This window comes from Prunus persica, chromosome G7, assembly GCF_000346465.2.
Source record: "Prunus persica cultivar Lovell chromosome G7, Prunus_persica_NCBIv2, whole genome shotgun sequence".
Taxonomy (NCBI): domain Eukaryota; kingdom Viridiplantae; phylum Streptophyta; class Magnoliopsida; order Rosales; family Rosaceae; genus Prunus; species Prunus persica.
In genome coordinates this window covers 12,550,917-12,572,439 of record NC_034015.1, presented here as the reverse complement: position 1 = coordinate 12,572,439, position 21,523 = coordinate 12,550,917, and the positions used below count along the sequence as shown (strand labels likewise).

At 34.8% G+C, this 21,523-nt stretch overlaps 1 protein-coding gene across 1 annotated transcript; it reads right to left on the bottom strand.

Moving 5' to 3' along the window:
* LOC18770097 (nuclear transcription factor Y subunit A-10) lies at nt 228-6,306 on the bottom strand. Its single transcript, XM_007202941.2, has 6 exons — nt 6,019-6,306; nt 5,015-5,346; nt 2,621-2,712; nt 2,435-2,503; nt 1,634-1,774; nt 228-1,155 (listed from the first exon to the last, which is right to left on the bottom strand). Exons 2-6 carry the CDS (start codon nt 5,271-5,273, stop codon nt 751-753), a joined length of 966 nt encoding a protein of 321 aa, XP_007203003.2. The 5' UTR covers nt 5,274-5,346; nt 6,019-6,306; the 3' UTR covers nt 228-750.

Below are 21,523 nucleotides of genomic sequence, written 5' to 3'. Positions count from 1 at the left end.
CATGACATTTACCATTTGACTAATTCGTTTGAGGATGTTTGAGGATGCATGGCATTCGCCATTTCACTTTTAAACTTTTTATTTTAAAAGATGGCAAATCTAGTATATTATATTTTTTAAAGGTCATTGAAAGGTGCTGTTTTTCAATCAATGAGGCAAAAATGCTGTCTTACAAAATGATGAAGTGTTTCCTCCCTTGAAAGTCAACTGGCAGAAAGAGAAAATAATAATAATAATAATAAAGAGGACATCCACTGTTCTTAAGATATAATACATTATTCTTCCAAACGTACAAACAACACAACATTAAGTTATACATTACACCAACCCAGGAGGTCAAAAATCCAGATACTAGATAATAGAGAATTACACAACAATTTAGCCTGTTTTGTTTAGATCACAAATGCATACCAGACTCTCAAGTTCTTATTCAGACTTATGGGAAGAGAGCCATACATATAATATATTTATATTCATACATAGTCTACTGGATTAATTTTATGTAGCTTCAAGGTTTTCGCTAGCCACCCGAGCGAGCAGGATGATTGCATGGAATGGCAGGAGAACCTATCCGTACATGAGCCAAGAATGAGTTGCCTTTGATAGCAACCAGATGGGGGCGGGCAATCCTAGAACCAAAAGCTGTTGCAATAACCATAACAGAAACTGCAACAAAGCTTCTCCATCTGGTTGTGGAATAGATGGGGCTAGCGCAACAAGTTTGCACCAACCCCACCTTTTCCCTTGCTATCAAACTTTGAGGTTGCAGCAGTTATCTCCTGCTGCAACCCATTTGGTCGGAATGACCATACCACGCACACTATCCATCACGTCTGACAGAGAGTGCACAGAGGGACGGAGATGATTGATGGAAAAACGATCAAGATCTCTCCTAGAGTACACGCTGGTCACCTCTGACCCTGATATGTTTGAACTGCTGCCATTCGTTTCCTTTGAGGAGTTTAAGGTTCCACTTTCAGATTGCAGGAGTTCAGAACTATGAGAACCAGAGTGCCTAAACAGCTGTCCATCACCAACTTGCGTCCCTTCAGTTCTGTTTTTCCCATTGTTGATAGTTTTTGTGTTCAGAAAACGACCACCACATCCCCTTGGTCGACGCATTGCATGAAGATGGCGTGACTCATGCATATATGGCTGTATAAAGAAGAAAGATCATAGGTCATTAAATAAAAGAGAAAAATCTTTTCCTCAGATGTGCAATTTGGTTTTGAATCATATATCCTATTGGAAATTTGGTAAAGTTGTCATTTTACTTATACCTATTTTATAAAATATTAAAGCTGGTCAAATTTTAAAACTCCCTTGAAAACCAAAAAGATCTTGAATTGAAAAACCAAATGAATAAAGACATCCACCCATATCCAATAGGCCAAACAATTGGGTGGATGGATGACTATCAATCCTAGAATTCCATAAGTAGCTAAATTATGTTGTTTTATCTGTCAACGAGAAGCCAAGAATCTAGGTGGCCCAAACTTGTCACTTCATATTTCATGTAACACATTCAGATTTTCCATCCAGTGACAGTAATCAACTTTTGGAATACCTTTATAGCAATCACATTATATTGATGTTTCGCCCTTTCAGATAATGAAATTTTGAGAGATCATACCTTACGAAGTGCAGCTGCTCTGTTCTCCATGACTGCCTTGGCACGGGATTGTCGGCGTCGGATGATCCCATGGTATTGCTTAGCATTTACATAGATTGGTCCTTCATCGGCAGTCAAGTTCAGCGGCAGCATAATGCGCCCCTAATCCATTGCAAATGGATGAGTATGTGCATTAGTAAATTTGCCAAACTTAAGAACATATCATGAAAAATGTAGAGCAACAGCCAAGCAACAACAAAGATCCTTTGAAGAGTAAAACTCATATATACAAAACCTGCATAACCTTATATTTCCCTGATGACATTTGAAACCGCACTTTCAGATGTATGAACAGTTACTGACTGATAATGTGGCTTCAATTGGCTCTTTTCTTTGCTAATATTTAGGTGGAATTTCTCTTTCGCTTCTATATAAGGTTTCTTATTATTTTCCTTAAGAAATGAATTCTCTGCTTGTCTTGACATTGCTTAATTTTTAATCAGAGTAAAATATCAAAGACAAGCAGAGACGTGCTAATTCTCATGCTCGTTTACAGACAGGGGAACAAAGACAGATTTTCAAAGTTAATCCTAGAAATGGTTTCTAGTTCTCATAACTATAGTATCAGGAGAGACAAAGATGAGCTTGTTTCACTACGAAATTAATAGAATGAAACTCGTACTAAAACAAGTTCTATGTAAAAGATAGAATATTCTAAAGTTAAAGAAAAAAAAGAAAAAGAAAATCTCTTTGCAAGAATAACATAATTGCAATAGCGTAGATCCACATACAAAGAGGTAGGCGAAATGATAAAAGACTCACCGAAATTTGAGGTCCATATGTTGAGAAGAGTCCATAACATTGATCCATATATGGATATTTTGCACAGATCTGCAGTTCAAGTCCAGAACAAAGAACCAAGTAATAAGCAAGAGTCACCAAAACCATATTCACTAGTCCTAAAAAGTTATTAATTCAAAAAATACAAAAAAGAAAAGAAAGGCTTACCATAGGCTGGCTGAATCCCAGCTCAAAATGAGCACGATATTTTTGCGGAGATGATTGCAGGGAGATTGCTGCCTGGGATTTTTGACCATCCCCTGCAAATTAATAATTAAACCCGACTGAGAAACTACTTTGCTGGTTAGCCATGATTGAACAGAAGTTCCCAGGGTATAAAGAGCTTTTGGGTATCAAAACCTTTCCAAAAACAAAAAAGAGCTTTGATAGAAATTAAAACCTCTATGTGCATATTTTCATATTTTGGGTATCAAAATTTTGTTAAACATATTTCTGTCAAGATGATAATCAAATTAAGTCTACAACCAAAAGTGCAATCAAAGAATGAAAACCTGGGTTTCATTGGAGAAGGAAATCATTTTGAACAAGCTGTAAAACAAAGATATGTGAACTAGATGATATTTCATCCATCAGTAAGGTTTTGTTTTCCCCTCTACTTAACAAGGGCTTGTGAGGGAGAATAGAAAGTTTTCAGTAAAGGCATTCTAGTATGTTCTAATACTATTGTCAGAGAATAGTATTATCATTTATTTATCAAGTAATGTCTACACACTGGGATGTCTACTCAGCAGGTGAATCTTCAAGAGTTTATTTTCTACCCCAGTAGAGGTACTGCAAATTAACTTCCCACACTTCTACAGATATTTTTCTATATTTGTGGTCAATAGTACTGGAAATGACCCCCAGAATGCTTCTAAAACTAACACCCAACCTTTGTACTAATTGATTCAAGTCCAATGTTGGATACTCCCAAGTAATGCTGTTACCTTGGACCTAATCCCTACAAGGCAGCTTTTGGGGGCGTTTTGGAACAGAAGCGTGTGAAACAAAGTAACACAAGCAAACTTTAAATAGGCTGCTCATAAGCCTCACCAGTCATCAACGCTAAAGTCCTCTCCTCCCCTGGGTGCCCTTAAAGGTGTCATGTACTTCAAATTTTCCACTCCCTGATTACTAAATAATGATTACAATCTAATAACTTCTATTTTAAAAAGAGCATGGTTCTTGCTATCATTTATTTTGTACGCATTGTTTCCCTGTACAACCAATTTCATCATTTTCATACCCTTTCCCTAGCATTTTTGAGAATTGGTAATTACATTCCAACGGAAGGTCCAATTCGTTACATCCTCTGTAAATTAGCACTGGACTAGATAGTTCAACAAACCAGACCAGATCTTTTGGGGAAGAGAAGCCCTTCTTTACATTTCCCATGCATGATGAAGAAAACAACTTCAACATTTACAGGACAGAGATGGGTACTCAGGGTATACAGTGGCACCATTCAAACCATTTGATATGACAAATTAAATTTTCAAGAACCAACTTTCTAAATAACATGTGCAATATGTTTGATTTACGTTACGAAGAATTTTGGATACCAAGTAGATGTGGGTGCTATGACCACACAACTGTGCCATCTGTCAATGCTTAGTCAAACTTCAAACAGAAGACGGTTATTCATTTCATGAAAAAGATGTTCCTTTTGTGATGTTTGTCTATATCTACTTTAACAACTAAGTCCCATTTTGTTGTTCTTACTTCACAATAAGTCAGTTACACTGTATTTCCAGTTGGCCACTGCTTATTTTCCATCCCAAGGTCCACTAGTTAAACTAAACAGAAACGTTTTTTCAATTACTGCAACTATACCACGTAAAGATTCTTTCTTATCTTGAACAAGAACTAATAGGAATTTGCAAATAAAAAGGGTACTGGAAAAACCATTTTCACCAGCAGATGAAAACCTTTAGGGCTAATGCTCTGATCGTCATAGCATAAGTACTGTAATGTGGTCCTAAAAGGAGAACCATTCCTATTATCTCAGTTCTGGTTTTCCACAAATCTTTTTAACTAGTTATAGTTTGTTCCTTTTTTGCAGCAGTACTGTTATCATCTATGATGTTTAAGCCACTTATCAACAAACTCACATGAAGCAAAATTCACCTTGAGGATGTCATAGAAAGATTATTGTACCAGCTATACTATCTATTACGTATTAAGTACACTAACTCTCTTCACACTATATGACTAAACCTTTACTTCCACATGCAATTTGGCTACAGAAGGTTAATCCTTCATCGCCTTCAATTATCAGAAAAGGGGCTATATCCTCCAACTTTTTTACACGAAAACTTTTCCTGACCCCACATTCCAGCTTATTTCCGATCAGTATAAGGTGAAAAAGGAAACAAAGAGATACCTTCGTGACGAAGGATGCAAACCTTATGTCAAAGGCATAAACTGAAATGAAGATAAGGAAGCCAGAAAATCTTTTCTTTTCCCTTTTAAAGTCGCTAAGTAAATGCTATTAACCAAACAACTAAATAAAGAAAAATCTTTTGGAAAAAGAGATACATCAAAAGTAAAGGAGGAGATTACCAGGAAAGATAGTGAACTGATTTGTGTTCCCTTTATCGAGTCCTTGTTCAGTACCTCGCCCTGTAAGTTTAGTGGCAGTGAGTTGGTCCCCACTACTGGGGTGTTCCATGGTAAAAGGTTTAGACTGGCCACAGGATTCTCCATAAGACGGTTGAGATCCGAAGGCACTCCACCAAGGTCCTGACAATGCTGATGACAGCTGCCCCATGGGATTAGTAATCCCTTCATGTTCCTTGAAATAGACAGTCTGCATAGCCATATTCTTTCCTCCAAATTTAATGATCCCAGCAACAAGTCTTAATTAGTTTGAACCCGAATATTCCATATAATGCCTGCAAATTCAAAGTTACTGTTGAGAAAAAACCAACTACGCTAGCTTTAGCAAAAGAAGAAAGAAAATAAAGGACAGAAATGTATCCATTTGGTTAAAATCCACCAAAGATCATACTTTTTGTTCATATGTAATTAATTAGCGCAATTTATTGAGTTTCTGCTCGATTTACAGATGCATCAATGAAGGGTGGCGAGAAAAAAAAATTAATGGGAAATGAAAGAATTAATAAGCATATGCAACTAAAAAGTTCCCTGATAACGTGAAATGAAACTATTAGAAGATGAAAGATCATAACTTTTCCAAAAATTATTTTGAGGAAAATAAGAAAAGAATGTCTAACTACCCCATATGAGCTTCCTGCTAGTATAAGCAGAAAACAAGCTGAATTTAGGGGGGAAAAGGGAAAATTGCGAGAGAGTGAAGAAAAACAAGACACACATAAACCAAGCGAATAGATAACAGAAAATTATCAGCAATAGCAGAAGAGTAGAAAGAGCTCAACCAAAGAAATAGAATTGTGAAAGATATAAGCAAAAAATATAATTACCCAGAAGAGAAGCAACAATCACGTCAGCAAAAACCAGAAATCACAGCCATAGAAACTAAATAACAGCAAGAAAAGAAAGAAAGACAGCATAACGCCAAGTCAAGCTAAAAATTCTGAACAGACCCTTTTAACAGTGAGGTTGCTGAAGAAGAACCCAATTGCAGTGCTTGAAAAAGAAGTGAAAGCAGCAGCTGAATTTGAGTTTTAAGCAGAAGCAGAGAAACCCCACTTGCTAGGAGCCATGTCGGTACAATTACAAGCAAATCAGAGCAATGGAGACAGAGAGAGAGAGGGGGAGAAGGAAGGAGAAAGACGGCCGAAAGAGCGATGATATATGCGCACAAGTGTAATGGAACTACACACCAGCGGCCAATGAGCTTTGGCTTTCATGCAACACCCCTTTGTATTATGTGCAATTGTGCCATACTTAATACTATAAAATTACATACACATTCTCTCTCTCTAACCTCTTTGTTTATTTCTTTTTTTAATAATAATATAATACTTAAGCTTTTTTTAAATTAAATTAATTAATATTAATTATAATAATATACTAAGTTTTTGGGGCCACTGTTTTCTTAATTTTTCCCAAATTCAAAACCAAGGGTGTTGAGATCTGTTAGTGAGAGGGTAGTGACCACAAAAAACAATACCAATTGATCCCAAAAGATAAAAAGGGCTGATGGTGTAACCACCCCTTATCCCTATCTAAATGTCTTCTTTTTTTTAATAACTTTTTCTAGTTTTTTTTTCCTTCTTAAGTTAGAAAGAGGGAGAGAGTTTTCTCACAAGCATTGTTAATGTGCCATGAAACTACTGGTTTACAAGTCAAAATCCTTTTCTATTGGACTAAACCCGTTTGTGTTTTTTTTGTCATATACGTTTGGGAAGTGGTGACACTATTCACAATTGCCCTTTGTTTTTACTAATACAAGTGCGTTACAGATAAGTTTAAGCACAAGATTGATAAAGATAAGCCAACAATTAAGATATATAATCATATAAGCACAGGACTTTACTTTTGGGGAGGTTTCTTTTTTGGCCCTAGGTTTGCTAACTCAAACATTTCTTACATTTCTAGGTTGGCCCATCGAGTCATAGTATGGATGGGTTGGGATGTTGGATGGATATTTCTTTAAAGTTTTTAAATTTTGTTCTTGTTTCATTTTATTTTAACCTTTTCTTTGTGTTTTTTTTTCTTCTTCTCCATATGAGAATACAAAGTTATTAGAACAAGTGGGATATTATAAATGTGAACGCAGTAATATGCCTATAGAGATTACCATTGGTGAGCTATCATCAATGTGAACTCAGTAAGATTATGATGGTCGACCTAGAACTTATTGTTGACTTCAAGTTTCAAAGCCTTAATTTTGTCCACTTCAAAATTGACCTTTGGCCAAAGGGTCTAAACACCAACCAATTAGTGAGTTAATCTCGCAATTTGCGTTTATGATAAGAATCATTCATTTTTAAGGTCACTCACGCAATAATCAACCAAATTATAAAGTACTCATTGTGTTAAATAAACGAAAACAATATTTTTCATAAGCACTAATCGTCGTGACAATTAAATGGCTAAACAATTCTCAATTTGATTTCCTTTTTTGTTTTTGTTTTTGCAGGAGTGCGTTTATAAGATCAAGTTATAAAATGGCCCCAAAAGAGTGGTTAATTAGTACCTTATTAACTTACTAATCAGTTAGGGTTTGAACGTTCCTGTATGTACATATATATAATGGCAATGTTCAATCTTAACTAGCCATATAACACATTTGGACACTATCATGAATCAGCATCACGCATTTAGACATGACACTACTTAATCAATGGTACTTATTAATAGCATGTGAGACTATTTGACACGTTAAATTATTGTGAGACTATCAATATCAATAATTAATGAAGTTACTTGAACGTATGTTCAATATGGACAATGTAAGAAACCATCACCACATACATAAGTTTATGTTGCTTTTGCTCGAAAATCAATATGTAGTCTTAATTGACAATTTACCAATATAACATATCAGACAAAAATAACATATCACACTTGATCGGTCATAATACTTCGAAATTGCTATTTACAGTCACAAGTGTCATTGTTGCCAAATCGATGTATGCCACATCAATGTTGCTCATCTGTTTCATTTCCTATAAGATTAAGGTTTGTATGTTGGGTAACAAGAACACTCGATGAGGGTCGTGACTCGTGAGTGTCACTATCATGCTTAACCCTATTTAGTATCTCAAAGTTAACTTCAAATTTTAAACTCTCTATTTATTTAATGTATAGTTTTTTGAAAATTGTATCTTAAGCTTAGCTCATGTAGCAAGAGGTAAGACAAGGTTGGCATAAGTTTTAGAGTCAAGTTCCGCAAATATTTTTCTCGTTTTTTTTCTTCAAAATCATAATTTAACTATCAATTAACAAGGTATTTAATCTTTTAAATAATTAATATTTTAAAATTCATACGTGAAAATTCAAGGTGACTAATTATGATGGTACTAGATAATTAAGGGATGAGACCTTTTTTTTTTTTTTTCTTCTGGAATACAAGCGATAGTCTAAACTTTGAGGGAAAGTTGGGTCTCTCTCTCTCTCTCACACACACACACACTACCAAGGTGTTATGGGAGTTCGAACCTGAGACCACTGATCCGCAAGTTAAAGTCATTTTTCACCGGATTAAACCCGTTGACAGGAATGAGAGGTTTTAGTTACACCCAAAATTACATTATTATGTGTATATCTATAAAATAAAACAAAAGGCCTCTATAGTTTAAGTATATGAGGATAGTAAAAGTAATACGTTAAGAGAGACATATTTCACCAAACTACCGCGAGTTATTCACTCACTCCCTCGTGTCACCCTCGTACTCCAACTACAGTGATGAGCAATTCTATTAAATTCATGGATTGTAACAAAAAAATATACACAAAAAGTAAATAATAATGAAACTCAACGCATGCGGGGATGCTAGGTACTTATAATTTGTGTTTTAAACTTTCAACAACAGAAACAAAGTATTTGGAAACGTGTATACAAATACTAGTCCACGTCACAGCATGTATTATCATTCTCTTGAAAAACTAATGGACATTTATTGATTGTCCTTGAACATGTCCAAACCATCATTATGGAGTTCACTCAAATTTTATCTCCAATGAGTGCTACTTTAACCTACTTACGTATACGTATACGTATGTGATCATTCAAATATCCCTTTTTGTCTTTTCATTCGTTTATTTTTAATTTCCTAATATCACCCATACTTAGCTAAATTCAATATTTATCCCTACACTTGAGATTCTAAGTTAAATTCCCTTCGTTCACCCCATATTATTTACTAATATTTATACTCACACATTAAGGGAATATAATGAGTTTTATATTTTGTAATGAAATATGAACAATCATGTTTTACTGTGTCTTGTCTCTCTATTTTGAAAGTTCGTCTCATTTTTATATTTGTATCATGTCATTTTTGTGTTGTGTGTTGATATTTATTCGTCATAATATTAGAAAAAAAATTATATTATAAATTGAGATGGAGTCATGTATTACATTACAAGTGGAAGGAACCCCAAAAAAAAAAGAGTATACTAGTCTTTTGTTTTTTTCTTCTATAAAGTGGTTTGGAGTGGGAGAGAAGTTAATTGCATTGGGCAATCATGCTCAATTCCAAATGGATAGAAAAGTACCAAAAGCAAGTACACATTTAAAAAGTATACAGCTATTTGCATATTGTAAATTGAGATGGATGCATGCATTGCACATGGAAAATGACCAAAGAAAAAAAAAATGTGTTGTAGATTTTGTTTATTTATATTTTTCTGCTGAGTAAACACCCAAAAAAAAAAAAAAAAACCCCTCTTGTTAAAAGATGCTTATTAGCTAGTTAAGTATAAACAAAAGAGCAAATTTGAAACGTAATATATTTGGGATGGTTGACTGCAATAGAATCCCTTGTTCCCTTTTAGAGGGCAACAATGATTAGACACGTCAACAACGTTAATGCCTCCAGGCTTTGAGTTTGGGCTCAATAGGAAGCCGGCCATGTCCCCTAAAATGTTAGAATAAAGTGGATAGACAGAGACTCTACCCCCAAAAAAAACAAATATTAAAAAAAAAAAAAAAAGGGGGGGGGGAGGGGGGGGAAAATGGCTTCCTCAGCCATTGAAAATGTGCATGCACACCAAGTGCATGACCAATTGACTCTATGATGAGTACATGACACATGTGCGTGCTGTCCTAATACAACTTAATTAAATCTAATTAAACCCTTTTTTGGCTGTGTTTTAGGCCGGCCATGCGGCGAATGTTAGATTAGAACAAATTAGGGTTAATTAGGAGGTGCCCCGTGTTTTGCTTAGAGGCAAAGCTCGTTCATCATGTGACATCATCATTTTCAGTGTCCAGTGCCCCTTTCAGAATTTCAATTTAATTTTATTTAATTAATGTGCAGAACCATAAACGTGAATGATTAACAAAACCCTTCTTTTTTACTCTAGCAAAGCAATCAAAGGTCGAAATTAATATTAAAAATTCAAAAGTATAAAAAGAATTATGGTTTGGACCACAAGAAATGTTTGATGAGGATTTCTGCACAGTCCTTGTCTTGGTAGCTTTTGAGTTCTTCTTGTGAACATTGACAAAGGATATACTTAATATTATTTAGTCAAAAGACTCATCAGAACTTGAAGAAAGTGATCCTAATATCAGCAAATTAGTTTGCAGAAAGTGATTTTATCTGAAGACCCGTATTTTAAAATACATATAAATATATATTGATTATATTTATATGTGTAATTATCTTGGTATGTATATATTGTTGTTACAATCCTGATCTCTTGGACTACAGGGGTCTAAGAGATTTGTAGTTACTCATCGTTGGATGTAAATTCAACGGTTCACTCACTCTTGCACTCTTTAAATTTTTTTTTTTTGAACTATTGGATTAATATCAAACGGTGGGTGACCACAATCTTTTGGACTCTTGTGGTCCAAGAGATCGGGATTGAACAGTCCAAGAGATTTATGGTCACTCACCGTTGGATGTAAATTCAACGGTTCACTCACTCTTGCACTTCTTTTAAAAAACTTTTTTGAACCATTGGATTAATATCCAACATTGAGTGATCACAATCTTTTGGACTCTTGTGGTCCAAGAGATTATGACTGTAACAACAATAAATACTATTATAATAATACTTATATATTTGTATGTTTATGATAATATTTAGTTTCTTTAGTTTGTTATCCATATGTTGTTCACCCCATGCATGTTAAATGGCTGCATTTAAAGGTGCAGTAATCCTATTACATTTACAACACCTCTTGCATGAGAATGTTTATTGGTAAAAATCTAAAAGACTAGGGGAATGGATTTTAGATAGAGTTGAATGTTTAGTATATCTTTTAAATAACATGTGGCAGTTTTTCCTTACTTGGTTTTTTGACGTGCAAATCATTTAGGCCAAGTTTTATTGTTTGCAATTTACTATTTCACTTTGCTTTACAAGTGTCATTATTTATGATGACTAATCCTTTCGTAAGCATGAGCTGGTGAAACTTGGAGCAAAAGTCTTATCTGTTAAGCCACATATCCATTCACCAATTAAAATCAACTAGTTGCCGCCTTTTAACTACTATAAATAAGAATAATTTAGTTTGATTGTTTGAATGACATACATGGTAGTGCATGATAGAACAAGAAAGTGCTAGAGAGAAGAAAGAAGAGGAAAAATATTTAGTGTTGGTAGAACAAGAGAGACTTTGTAGGAACTCAAGGTGTTGGATTGTAGAGTTATCTTACGTTGTAAAAACATTGGAATCAAGGTATGAGTTTTTTGGGGGGCTTTACGGGGATTGATCTAATTAAATTTCGTGAGCTCTATATTATGGGTGATATTGTATAATGTTCTTGATATATGATATTTACGTATTGTGAACTATTTGAATTAATGTTGGCATAATTATATCATGTCATGGTAATTGGTTGGAGTTGTTGGACTGAAAAAATAATGATGGAAAAGAAGGTAATAGAAATAGTCTTTTGTGTAGTTGAGTCTAACTCTTGGCAGATATCAGGTCTTAGGGATCCCACAGTGTACATGGTTGAAATGGGACTAGCGAAAGTGAGTTAGACTAGATGACTAACAAAAGGGGAATTATGGGATGGTTGAAATAGGTGTTAGTTCATATAAATGGGCATTCGAGACTAAATGGTATAAGCATGGTATGAGACGTGCAAGTATGCTTGTCCAGTTATATGAATTAACGGGATTAGATGAAGAGCATTCATGCATTAACATTATTAATGTGATATTTGACTGTGTGATTGCATGTCACTTAATTTAGTTATATCAATCTGCTGTGGTAAGGTCTCATGTCCCTACTGAGCTGTGGTTGCTCACCCATCACCCTGTTTAATTTTTCAGATGAATTAGTGGACAAGAAAAGGACTAAACCAGTTGAGGCTGAATTAGATGAGAATGATAGAGCTTTATTTATTTTTTTGTAAAGTTGTAAGATTTTGGAGCTATTTTTATAAGAGAAATTTATTTTAAACCCCTATTTCGTTTTTTTTTTTAATTTTCTCACACAGCGGGCACGGAATTTTCACCTACCCAAGTCCGGGGCATGACATTTTATCCAAACAAAATGTATATATTTATATATGCATGCTGCAGCCGGCAAGCAGTCCACACTACTACAAAAAGTGAAAAAGACGACCAGAAAACAACGACGGTCTAAGTGAAAACCGTCGTGGTTTTTAAAAAGACGACGGTTCTAAAAACACCGTCGTGTAATACAACCTTAGACAACTAAAAAATGGAGATTCAAATGGCTATTCAAAAACAACGACGTACCTAATTAAACAACCGACGTCTATTTGAAACAGATTTCCGCAGTATAAAATCAATGCCAACAAAGAACGGCAGAAGTTATGAATCGACCGACGTAGAAAGTAAAGACGACGATTTCAATAAAAACCGCCGTTTTTACTCATAAAATAACACGACGAGGTTTTCATACAAGACGCCGTATAATTACAAATAAATCCACGGCTTTAAAATACAAAATATCGCCGTATTAAATTAATGTACAACGACGGAAAATATAAATATATCGACGTCATTCTCGTATAGTTCTACGACGTTATCTTTAAATCATACAATAAAATTTAACGTCGTATTTATTCATTTTATACGTCGTACCTTTAATTTAAACCGTCGTCTTAATAAGAATTTTTGTTAACAATATTTTCTTTGATTTTCTTATCCTACGTCGGTAGATCTACTTAATGACAAGAATTGAAATAACCACGACGGTTTAATCAGATTTGTCTGAGATCCCAAGGGTTACGAAATCTTACCAGATGGAACTCTGTTCCACATCATAATCTTAACAGATGACACAGATTTGCAATCAGAGAGACAATTTTTTGGAAGTTGATGATGTGTGTGCGTTTGTGTATCTACAAATATTATACCTAACGTCGTTGCAAATTTGCAATCAGAGAGACAATTTTCAACGACGGTTATATTATACCTAACGACGTTTAAAAAACAAATCAACGTCGCTCAACAAATATATTACGTCGTCTTAGTCTTACTTAAGACGACGAAAAACGACGACAGTAATACAAAAACAGTCGTTGTTTTTATATTCTTTCTTTATTTAAATCTGTCATCCAAAAAAGAAACTTTACATATTCCAGAACATTAATTTCCTTCATTTTAAATTTCCTCCGGAAAAAAAAAACTCTATTTATAACGCACTGTAATTGAAAAATAAACTGAAAGGTCACGGGAAAAAAAATTCTATTCATAATTTAAAAATTCAAATCCACGTCGGTTATATTAAACCTAACGACGTTAAATGAAAAGATTCCACGTCGCAAAATAAATATTGCGTCGTGTTAGTTAAAAACGACGGCATAACAAAAAACCGTCGTTGTTTCAAACTGAATTAATTTAAAATTTCTTCGGGAAAGCAAAATCTATTTATAATTTCCTCAGGTTAGTAATATTGCGTCGTGTTAGTTTACAAATTCTAGAACATTAATTTCCCTCATTTTAAATTTCCTTGGGAAAGAAAAATCTATTTATCACGCTTTGTAATTGAAAACTAAAACTGAAAGAATTCGGGAAAAAAAACTCTATTTATAATTTAAAAATAAAATCCACGTCGGTTGTAGTACACTTAACGACGTTTAACAAAATAATCTACGTCGGTAATTATAAATCTACCGCCATCTTACCTTAATATAGACGACGAGAAAAGACGACGGTAGAACAGAAAACCACCGTTGTTTCAGTTTCTTTAACAGTTTGGTCCTTCATCTTTCTGCAGGACTTGTATAGTTCAAAGCATTGACAATGTCTTCATCATATCTCCCAGCAACTACTGATTCGATTGCTCATGCTTTAGAGGCCATCTGAAGCCATTTCTATTATTTATCGCATTCTTGAAACCCATCTTCTTCTTCTGAAGCTCTACGGATAAAGGAAGAGGCTATCACAAATCTGACGGATCTTCTTAGTCAAAAAAATCAAGCAGAGGATCAGGCACATCTGATCTTCAGATTTCCCTGAGAAGCGAACTTTCCTTCGACAGCGAGTGGAGGCCAGGCTTGCATCTCTTTTGATGGAAAGCAAGGAGTATTCAGAAGCACTAAGTGTCCTATCAGGCTTGATCAAGGAAGTGAGAAGGCTAGTTGACAAGCTTCTTCTTGTCAACTAGCCTAAATGTAAGCTCAATTTCTCTTTGAGAAAGACATCCAAATTATTGTCTTTGAGATGTGAGAGACAGTGTCTCTGAGAGAGGAAGAACTTGGAACCCTAAATGTAAACCGCGAAAATGAATGAAAGCGACAAATTTATAGAATAAATTTTTAAAACCAACGGCGGTCCTTACCAAAAAACCGCCGTTTAAATTGTAAAATCAACGTCGGTATTACTGACGTATATTACAGAACTCCACGCCGTATTATTTTTTTGAAATGGTTTTATATGTAAGCAACTTTTCGTCTACTTTACTTATGTACTTTAATTTTTGAGTTTACTACGACGGTACCTACAACACTACTGTCGTATTTATTTACCACGTCCGAAGTTAAATTTACCGTCGTATTTTGTACTGTATACGTCGTAGTTATATGTAACCGCCGTATTATTTTTTTGAAATGGTTTTATATGTAAGCAACTTTTTGTCTACTTGACTTGCACATTCGTTGTTTTTATATTCTTATTTTATTTAAATCTGTCATCCAAAAAAGAAACTTTACATATTGCAGAATATTAATTTCCTTCGTTTTAAATTTCCTCCGGAAAAAAAACTCTATTTATAACGCACTGTAATTGAAAAATAAACTGAAAGGTCACGGGAAAAAAAATTCTATTCATAATTTAAAAATTAAAATCCACGTCGGTTATATTAAACCTAACGACGTTAAATTAAATGATTCCACGTCGAATGAAAAATATTGCGTCGTGTTAGTTAAAAACGACGTAGTTAAATGTAACCGCCGTATTATTTTTTTGAAATGGTTTTATATGTAAGCAACTTTTCGACTTACACATGCACTGTTTCCAAACCCGATTAAAAATTTCAATCTCCCAGAGAAACCTTTTCGTCTTTTTTCCTTGTCAGAGCATTGTCAGAGTTTCTCATCATCTTCCTCTCGTCTTCTTCGTCGTCTCTGAACTTAAACATCGATCATCTTCCTCTTGCTTTCATTGCACGCAAAAGGTAAGCTTTCATTTTCACTATTTTGGTTACTGTTTTGCATGCTCATACGTTTTTTGTTTGAAAAATCTTTTTACCTTTTTTCTGGCCAAAATCATTTTACTTCTTTCCAAGTTTGATAAAATATACAGACAAAGAGGGAAAGTTTCCAACTTTGAAGACAACTACCTCAACTAAATAAGACGACGGTAGACCACGACGGTTCGTCAGTTGTTCTAGCGTCGTCTGAAAATTGACAAAGTTGTTTTTAAAATAATAGTCTTTTTTTATATGCTTGTTTAATTGCAGGTTTGATTTCTCTGAACAATGGTTTTTGTTTTTACCTTATTTGATAAAATATAAAGAAAAAGAAACTAGGGTTGGTATCTAATATAGACGACAAAATATCTTATTGTTTTACGTCGTGTGAATGTTAATACCACGACGGTGTATTACTATTGACGTCGTATGAACATAAATACCACGACGTTATATAAATAATAGTTTTACCACGACGGTGTATTACTATTGACGTCGTGTGAACATATATACCACGACGTTATATAAATAATGGTTTTAAACATTTATTACGTCTGAGATTATTTCATTGCGTCGTCTAAAATCATATCATACGTCGTATTTTTTTAATACCGTCGTTTGTGTTCTTAATGTTTTCCTGAAATATTTTCACTTGCAGTTTTGTCTGTTAAAATGGTTTCTCAACAACAAACTAAGGATTCTGGCTCCAAGAAGCTTGGAATGGTAGCTCCTCAAGACAAGTCTTCGAAGGAGATGAAGTCTTCGAAGAAGATGAAGTTTGCTTCATCATCTGCTGAGACAGAACCAACCAGCCAGACAACAATCTCTGATGATTCAAAGACTGGTCGAGGTATGAGCACAATGCCTCGTGTTGTGAAGAGAAAGCTTCAGAAACTGAGGCCAATTGTTGAGTACAATAAAAGGGGGAAAGGTGTTGGCCAAGCACATATTGAGATGCAGTCGTATATTGGTGTGTTGGCACGCTCCAGGATCCCACTTGTGGACAAGAAATGGTCCCAAATCCCCAAGGATATAAAGGAGCAGATTTGGGAAGCAGTTGACATGGCTTTTGTCGTAGGCCAAGGGGGCAAGACCTCTGTTTTAGCTTCTGCTTCCAAGAAATGGAAGGATTTCAAGTCTACACTAACGAGGCATTATATCCTTCCATACACCAATGACAGGGAGAAATTAAGCCAACCCCCTGAAACATATAAATTCATAGAGAAAGCACAATGGGATGCCTTTGTATCTTCAAGGCTATCCAAAGATTTTGAGTCTGTGCATTCTCAACATGCACAGATTAGGGAGAAACTCGAGTACAATCATCGATTGTCTCGAAAAGGATATGCTGGATTGGAGGATCAATTGGAGGAAACCATGCCTGAGGTAGAAATTGATCGATCTACCTTATGGAAGAGAGCTAGACAGGACAAACATGGTAACATCCCTGATCCAAAGGTGGCAGAGAAAGCAAAATTAATTGTAAGCCTACTATCACTCTGTTTTAAATTTTTATTAAACTGTGAATTATTCTTATTACGTCGTATGTTATATTTTTCGTCGTGTGAATGATATTACCACGTCGAAAAGTTTTTAAAAACGTCGTTAAAGGTCTAAATAGGAATCACTACTATGTTTTCTGTAATTATAGCATAAGACGTCGGTGGTTCATTTTCGCGTCGTGTGAATGATATTACCACGTCGAAACTTTTTTAAAAACGTCGTTAACGGTCTAAATAGGAATCACTACTCTGTTTTCTTTAATTATAGCATAAGACGTCGGTTGTTTATTCATTTCGTCGTTTTAAATAAATAACCACGTCGGTATAACTACCGTCGTGATAAGTTATAATAACGTCGGTTTATACGTTATTGCGTCGTGTGAAATTATATAATACGTCGTTTGTACATAAATAACCGTCGTGTGTTTTTTTGTTTATCTTTGTTTTAGGATGAATTGCAGAAACAAGTCTCGGAAGGCAAAGTCAGAGTAGATGGCAGCAATGATGTGCTGACCATGGCTTTGGGCCCCGAGCATCCAGGCAGAGTGAGGGGAGTTGGTGCTGGTGTTTCCCCAAGGCAATATTTCAATTTGCCCAAACCACAGAGGGTGAGCTTTGACGACCGTTTGAAGGACAGTTTAAGAGTTCTCCTTCAAGAAGAGACTAAAAAGATGGAGGCTAAGGCAAGGGAAGAGGCCTTAAGGATGGAGGCTAGGACAAAACAATTGGTAGAGGCTGAGAGGGAGCATTTCCTGAGTCAGCTTTCCCAATTAATTCCCAATTTTGATCCAAGCATGCTTAAACCAAGAATTAGCCAAAGCCCCAAAAATCCAATGTCTGACAAAGCTAGCTGCTCTGGAGGTGATGTGAGATCCCTACATTTGGAGGATGATACTGCCAAAATGGGGAAACATCAGCCAGATGAAGAGAAGGAAGAAGAAAAAAGAGATGAAGAGAAGGAAGAAGAAAAGGAGAAAGAAGATGAAGAAAAGCATGACGACAAGGTATGTTCACATAACTTTGCCTTTTTTATTTGTTTTTCAAAATTTCAGACGTCGATATTTTTATTTAATCCGTCGTTTGTTTACAACTTAGACGGCGGAATTTTTTTAAGACGTAATATAATATTTAAACGACGGTTTTTGCACCGTCGTTTAAATGGTTTCAGACGACGCTTTATTCATAAAACCGTCGTCTTTATTGAATTACCACGACAGTGTTTTCACCGTCGTTTAAATACTTTTAAGACGACGTTTTATTCCTTAAACCGTCGTCTTTATTGAATTACCACGTCATTTTTTTTATTTCTTTAAACAGGTTATTGAAGTTGGTGATTATTCAAATATGGAGGCGCCATCTTCTTTAAAAACCCTTTGTCGTTTTGTGGAAACGACACTCCTGTCCAGGGTTAGTCTCCTTAGGATTTTGTTTTTATGATTTTCAATAAATGACAGCTTATAAACTAACCACGTCGGTGTTTTATTTTATTTAGTCGTTTGAAACTACTAACCACGTCGGTATTTATTTATCGTCGTGATAAATATATAATGTCGTCGTATCTACTTTATTTCGTCGTGTGAAATACTATAATACGTCGTTTTTGTAAATAACCGTCGTTTTTATATTAATTTTGTGCAGCCGTCATTGGATCTTGCTGATTGTGAGAGCAAAGAAGGAGACCGTCTATTTTCTGGATCCTCTGCCAGGTCATCGTGTGGTCGACGAAGAGGCGAAAAACATCGTGAACAGTGCTTTAAAAATATATAATACCCACATAGCCCGAGCAGGACGTAAAAATGTAATTTGGAAAACTCTCTCAGGCACACCAAAGCAACCCAGCAATGTCGAATGCGGGTATTATGTGATGCGCTTCATGAGGGACATCATCATGGATCCTTCCTTGGGGTTTGAGTATAAGGTAAGAAGAAATTACCTTCATACATTTCACGTCGTTTTTTGTATTATCAACGACGGTCATGTAAAATTAACGTCGTTGAATGGATATACTACGTCGGTTATGAAAAATATCGTCGTCTGTGATTGAATTTCTTTTTATTTATAAACCCTAATAGTCATTGTTTATGCAGTATGCCAAGGGAAACCAGGAAGCTTCATACCCCCAAGAAGCCATTGATGAAGTCCGGAATGAATGGGCAGAGTTTGTTTTCCAAATTATTAAACAGGGCAATTATTGAACACTTGATATTTATGTATAATGTACAAATTTTCTCTATAATATGTAATGTAAAAATTTGTTGAGGTTTTCTTAAATTAAAAAAAAACAAACATACAAATTGCTTAACCGACGTGTAATACTTTTCCAACGACCTAATAAAGTCAAAAACCGTCGTATTTTGTTGTTTCGTGTTTTAAACAAATACGACGTAAAAATATAGTTAGACGACGTTCTTTGAACAATTGAGTCGTTTATGGTTTACAACATCTTCAATTTCTTAAGGGTTCAGGGTATCATCGACGACGTTTATGTAACGACAGCGGTTAAGTCGTGGAATATATATTTTACGTCGTATAGTTAAATAGCCGCCATGGTTTCTCATTTTAACGACGTCATTTTAACGACTTAGTAGTCTATTACAATTTACAACGTCTACAATTTATTAACACCGACGTGGTTTGTTGTTGTGGTAAGAATATTTTATTATTTTTATATCAAAATATTAAAAATAAATTTAAAATAAATCAGAAAATTGAAAAGTCAACTCCTATGAAGTCATTGATATATTTTCTTCCACATAAACCTTGAAAAAAATTCATTTTGAATAACAAAAATTTAAAATGACCACCCAAAACAAAATTGTTTTGATGAGTCATAAAATCACTTCTAGTTTTATGGTTTAGGGTTTAGAGTCTAGGGTTTAGAGATTAGGGTTGTTATTTATTGGGGTTTATTTTTAAAGTATAATTTTTGGGTAGTCTAGGGTATATGTTAGGCTTTAAAACCATAAAACCTTTTATAAACTTAATTTTTTAAATTGTATAATTTAGTTTTATGGGTTTAGGGTATTAATTTTTAACGACGGTGGTTGCGTCGTGGAATACATATTTTACGTCGTACAGTAAAACATACGACATGGTTTACGCTTTAAACGACGTCATTTTAATATGTAAGTCGGTTTATATAATTTACAACGTCTTTAATTTCTTAACACCGACGTGGTTTTTCAGTCGTCGTTATATAAAAAATTCAAAATAAATTTAAAATTAATCCGAAAAATGAAGCTTCAAAATGAACGGCCTTACGTTCTTAATCCGAAAAATGAAGTTTCCGTCGTGGAACATTAAATTTACGTCGGTACTTGTAGAATTTTCGTCTTGGTTTTTCTTTCGACGTTTTAAAACGCGCGAGCTCTAAAAATTTTCGCGCGACCTAAATTTTTTTAGATTTGGCTCTTATTCTTATACTTCGAACCCTGAAACCTAAAATTTTCAGATTTCGCGCGACATAACATTTCGCTCTCTCACTTCTGCTCTAATTAAAAGTTGCACTCTCCAGGCTCCGTCGAATCTGTGAGCTCGTCCAACCTGTAAGTACAAACCCTATCTTCCCCTTGTAAATTCATTGAATGATATTAGGTTGTTTTTTTAAAGGGTTTTATGTGTATGCTTTGCGATCTGTTAATAATGTGCTTATAGGTATGGGTTCATGGATTTTCTGTTTAATGGGTTCATGGATTACATTATCTGTTATGTTGAATTGGGAATGGATTTAATTTTGTCGTATCTTTTAATCACCCTATGTTATGTTGAATTGGGAATGGATTTATTGTTTTCATGCTTGGTTTCATGTATATGTTGGTTTCTTGCTTGGTTTCATATATATGTTGTGTTCTTAATGGGTTTTGTGTTCTTGAAAATAAACTGAGACACAACGAATTTTAAGGCATACGACGACGATTACACGACGGTTTTTTTAAACTACCGTCGTTGTATTACTTATACACAACGGTTTTTTCATAAACCGTCGTTTGTATTACTTATAATAGACGACGTCTGTTGAAAATCCGTCGTCTATATATGCCAAATACGTCTGTTTTTGTTTAAAACCCGTCGTCTCTGTTGTGTATTACTTGCGATTAGATCATTGTATAATCTGCTATAGTGATGGTCATTGCCTGTATTTTCACTTTATTATAGATAATAGGTTATAGTGTCGGAGATGGATAAGTCATGGATGCACTCGGATAGAAGATCGAAGACATATGAATTTGGGGTGGAAGCATTTTTGAACTTTGCTGTAGAAAATCTTCTAACTACAACACATATCCGTTGTCCATGTGTTAAATGTGTTAATTTGAAGTTGTTTGGGGTTGGAATTATAAGGGATCACTT

Bases quoted from the DNA above. Each gene is read 5' to 3' on its own strand.
- LOC18770097 (XM_007202941.2), bottom strand. From the start codon at position 5,273: ATGGCTATGCAGACTGTCTATTTCAAGGAACATGAAGGGATTACTAAT. The intron at 2,713-5,014 runs GTAATCTCCTCC...ATTAATTTGCAG, and splicing joins TCAGTTCACTATCTTTCCTG to GGGATGGTCAAAAATCCCAG. The intron at 1,775-2,434 runs GTGAGTCTTTTA...GCAATGGATTAG, and splicing joins CATATGGACCTCAAATTTCG to GGGCGCATTATGCTGCCGCT.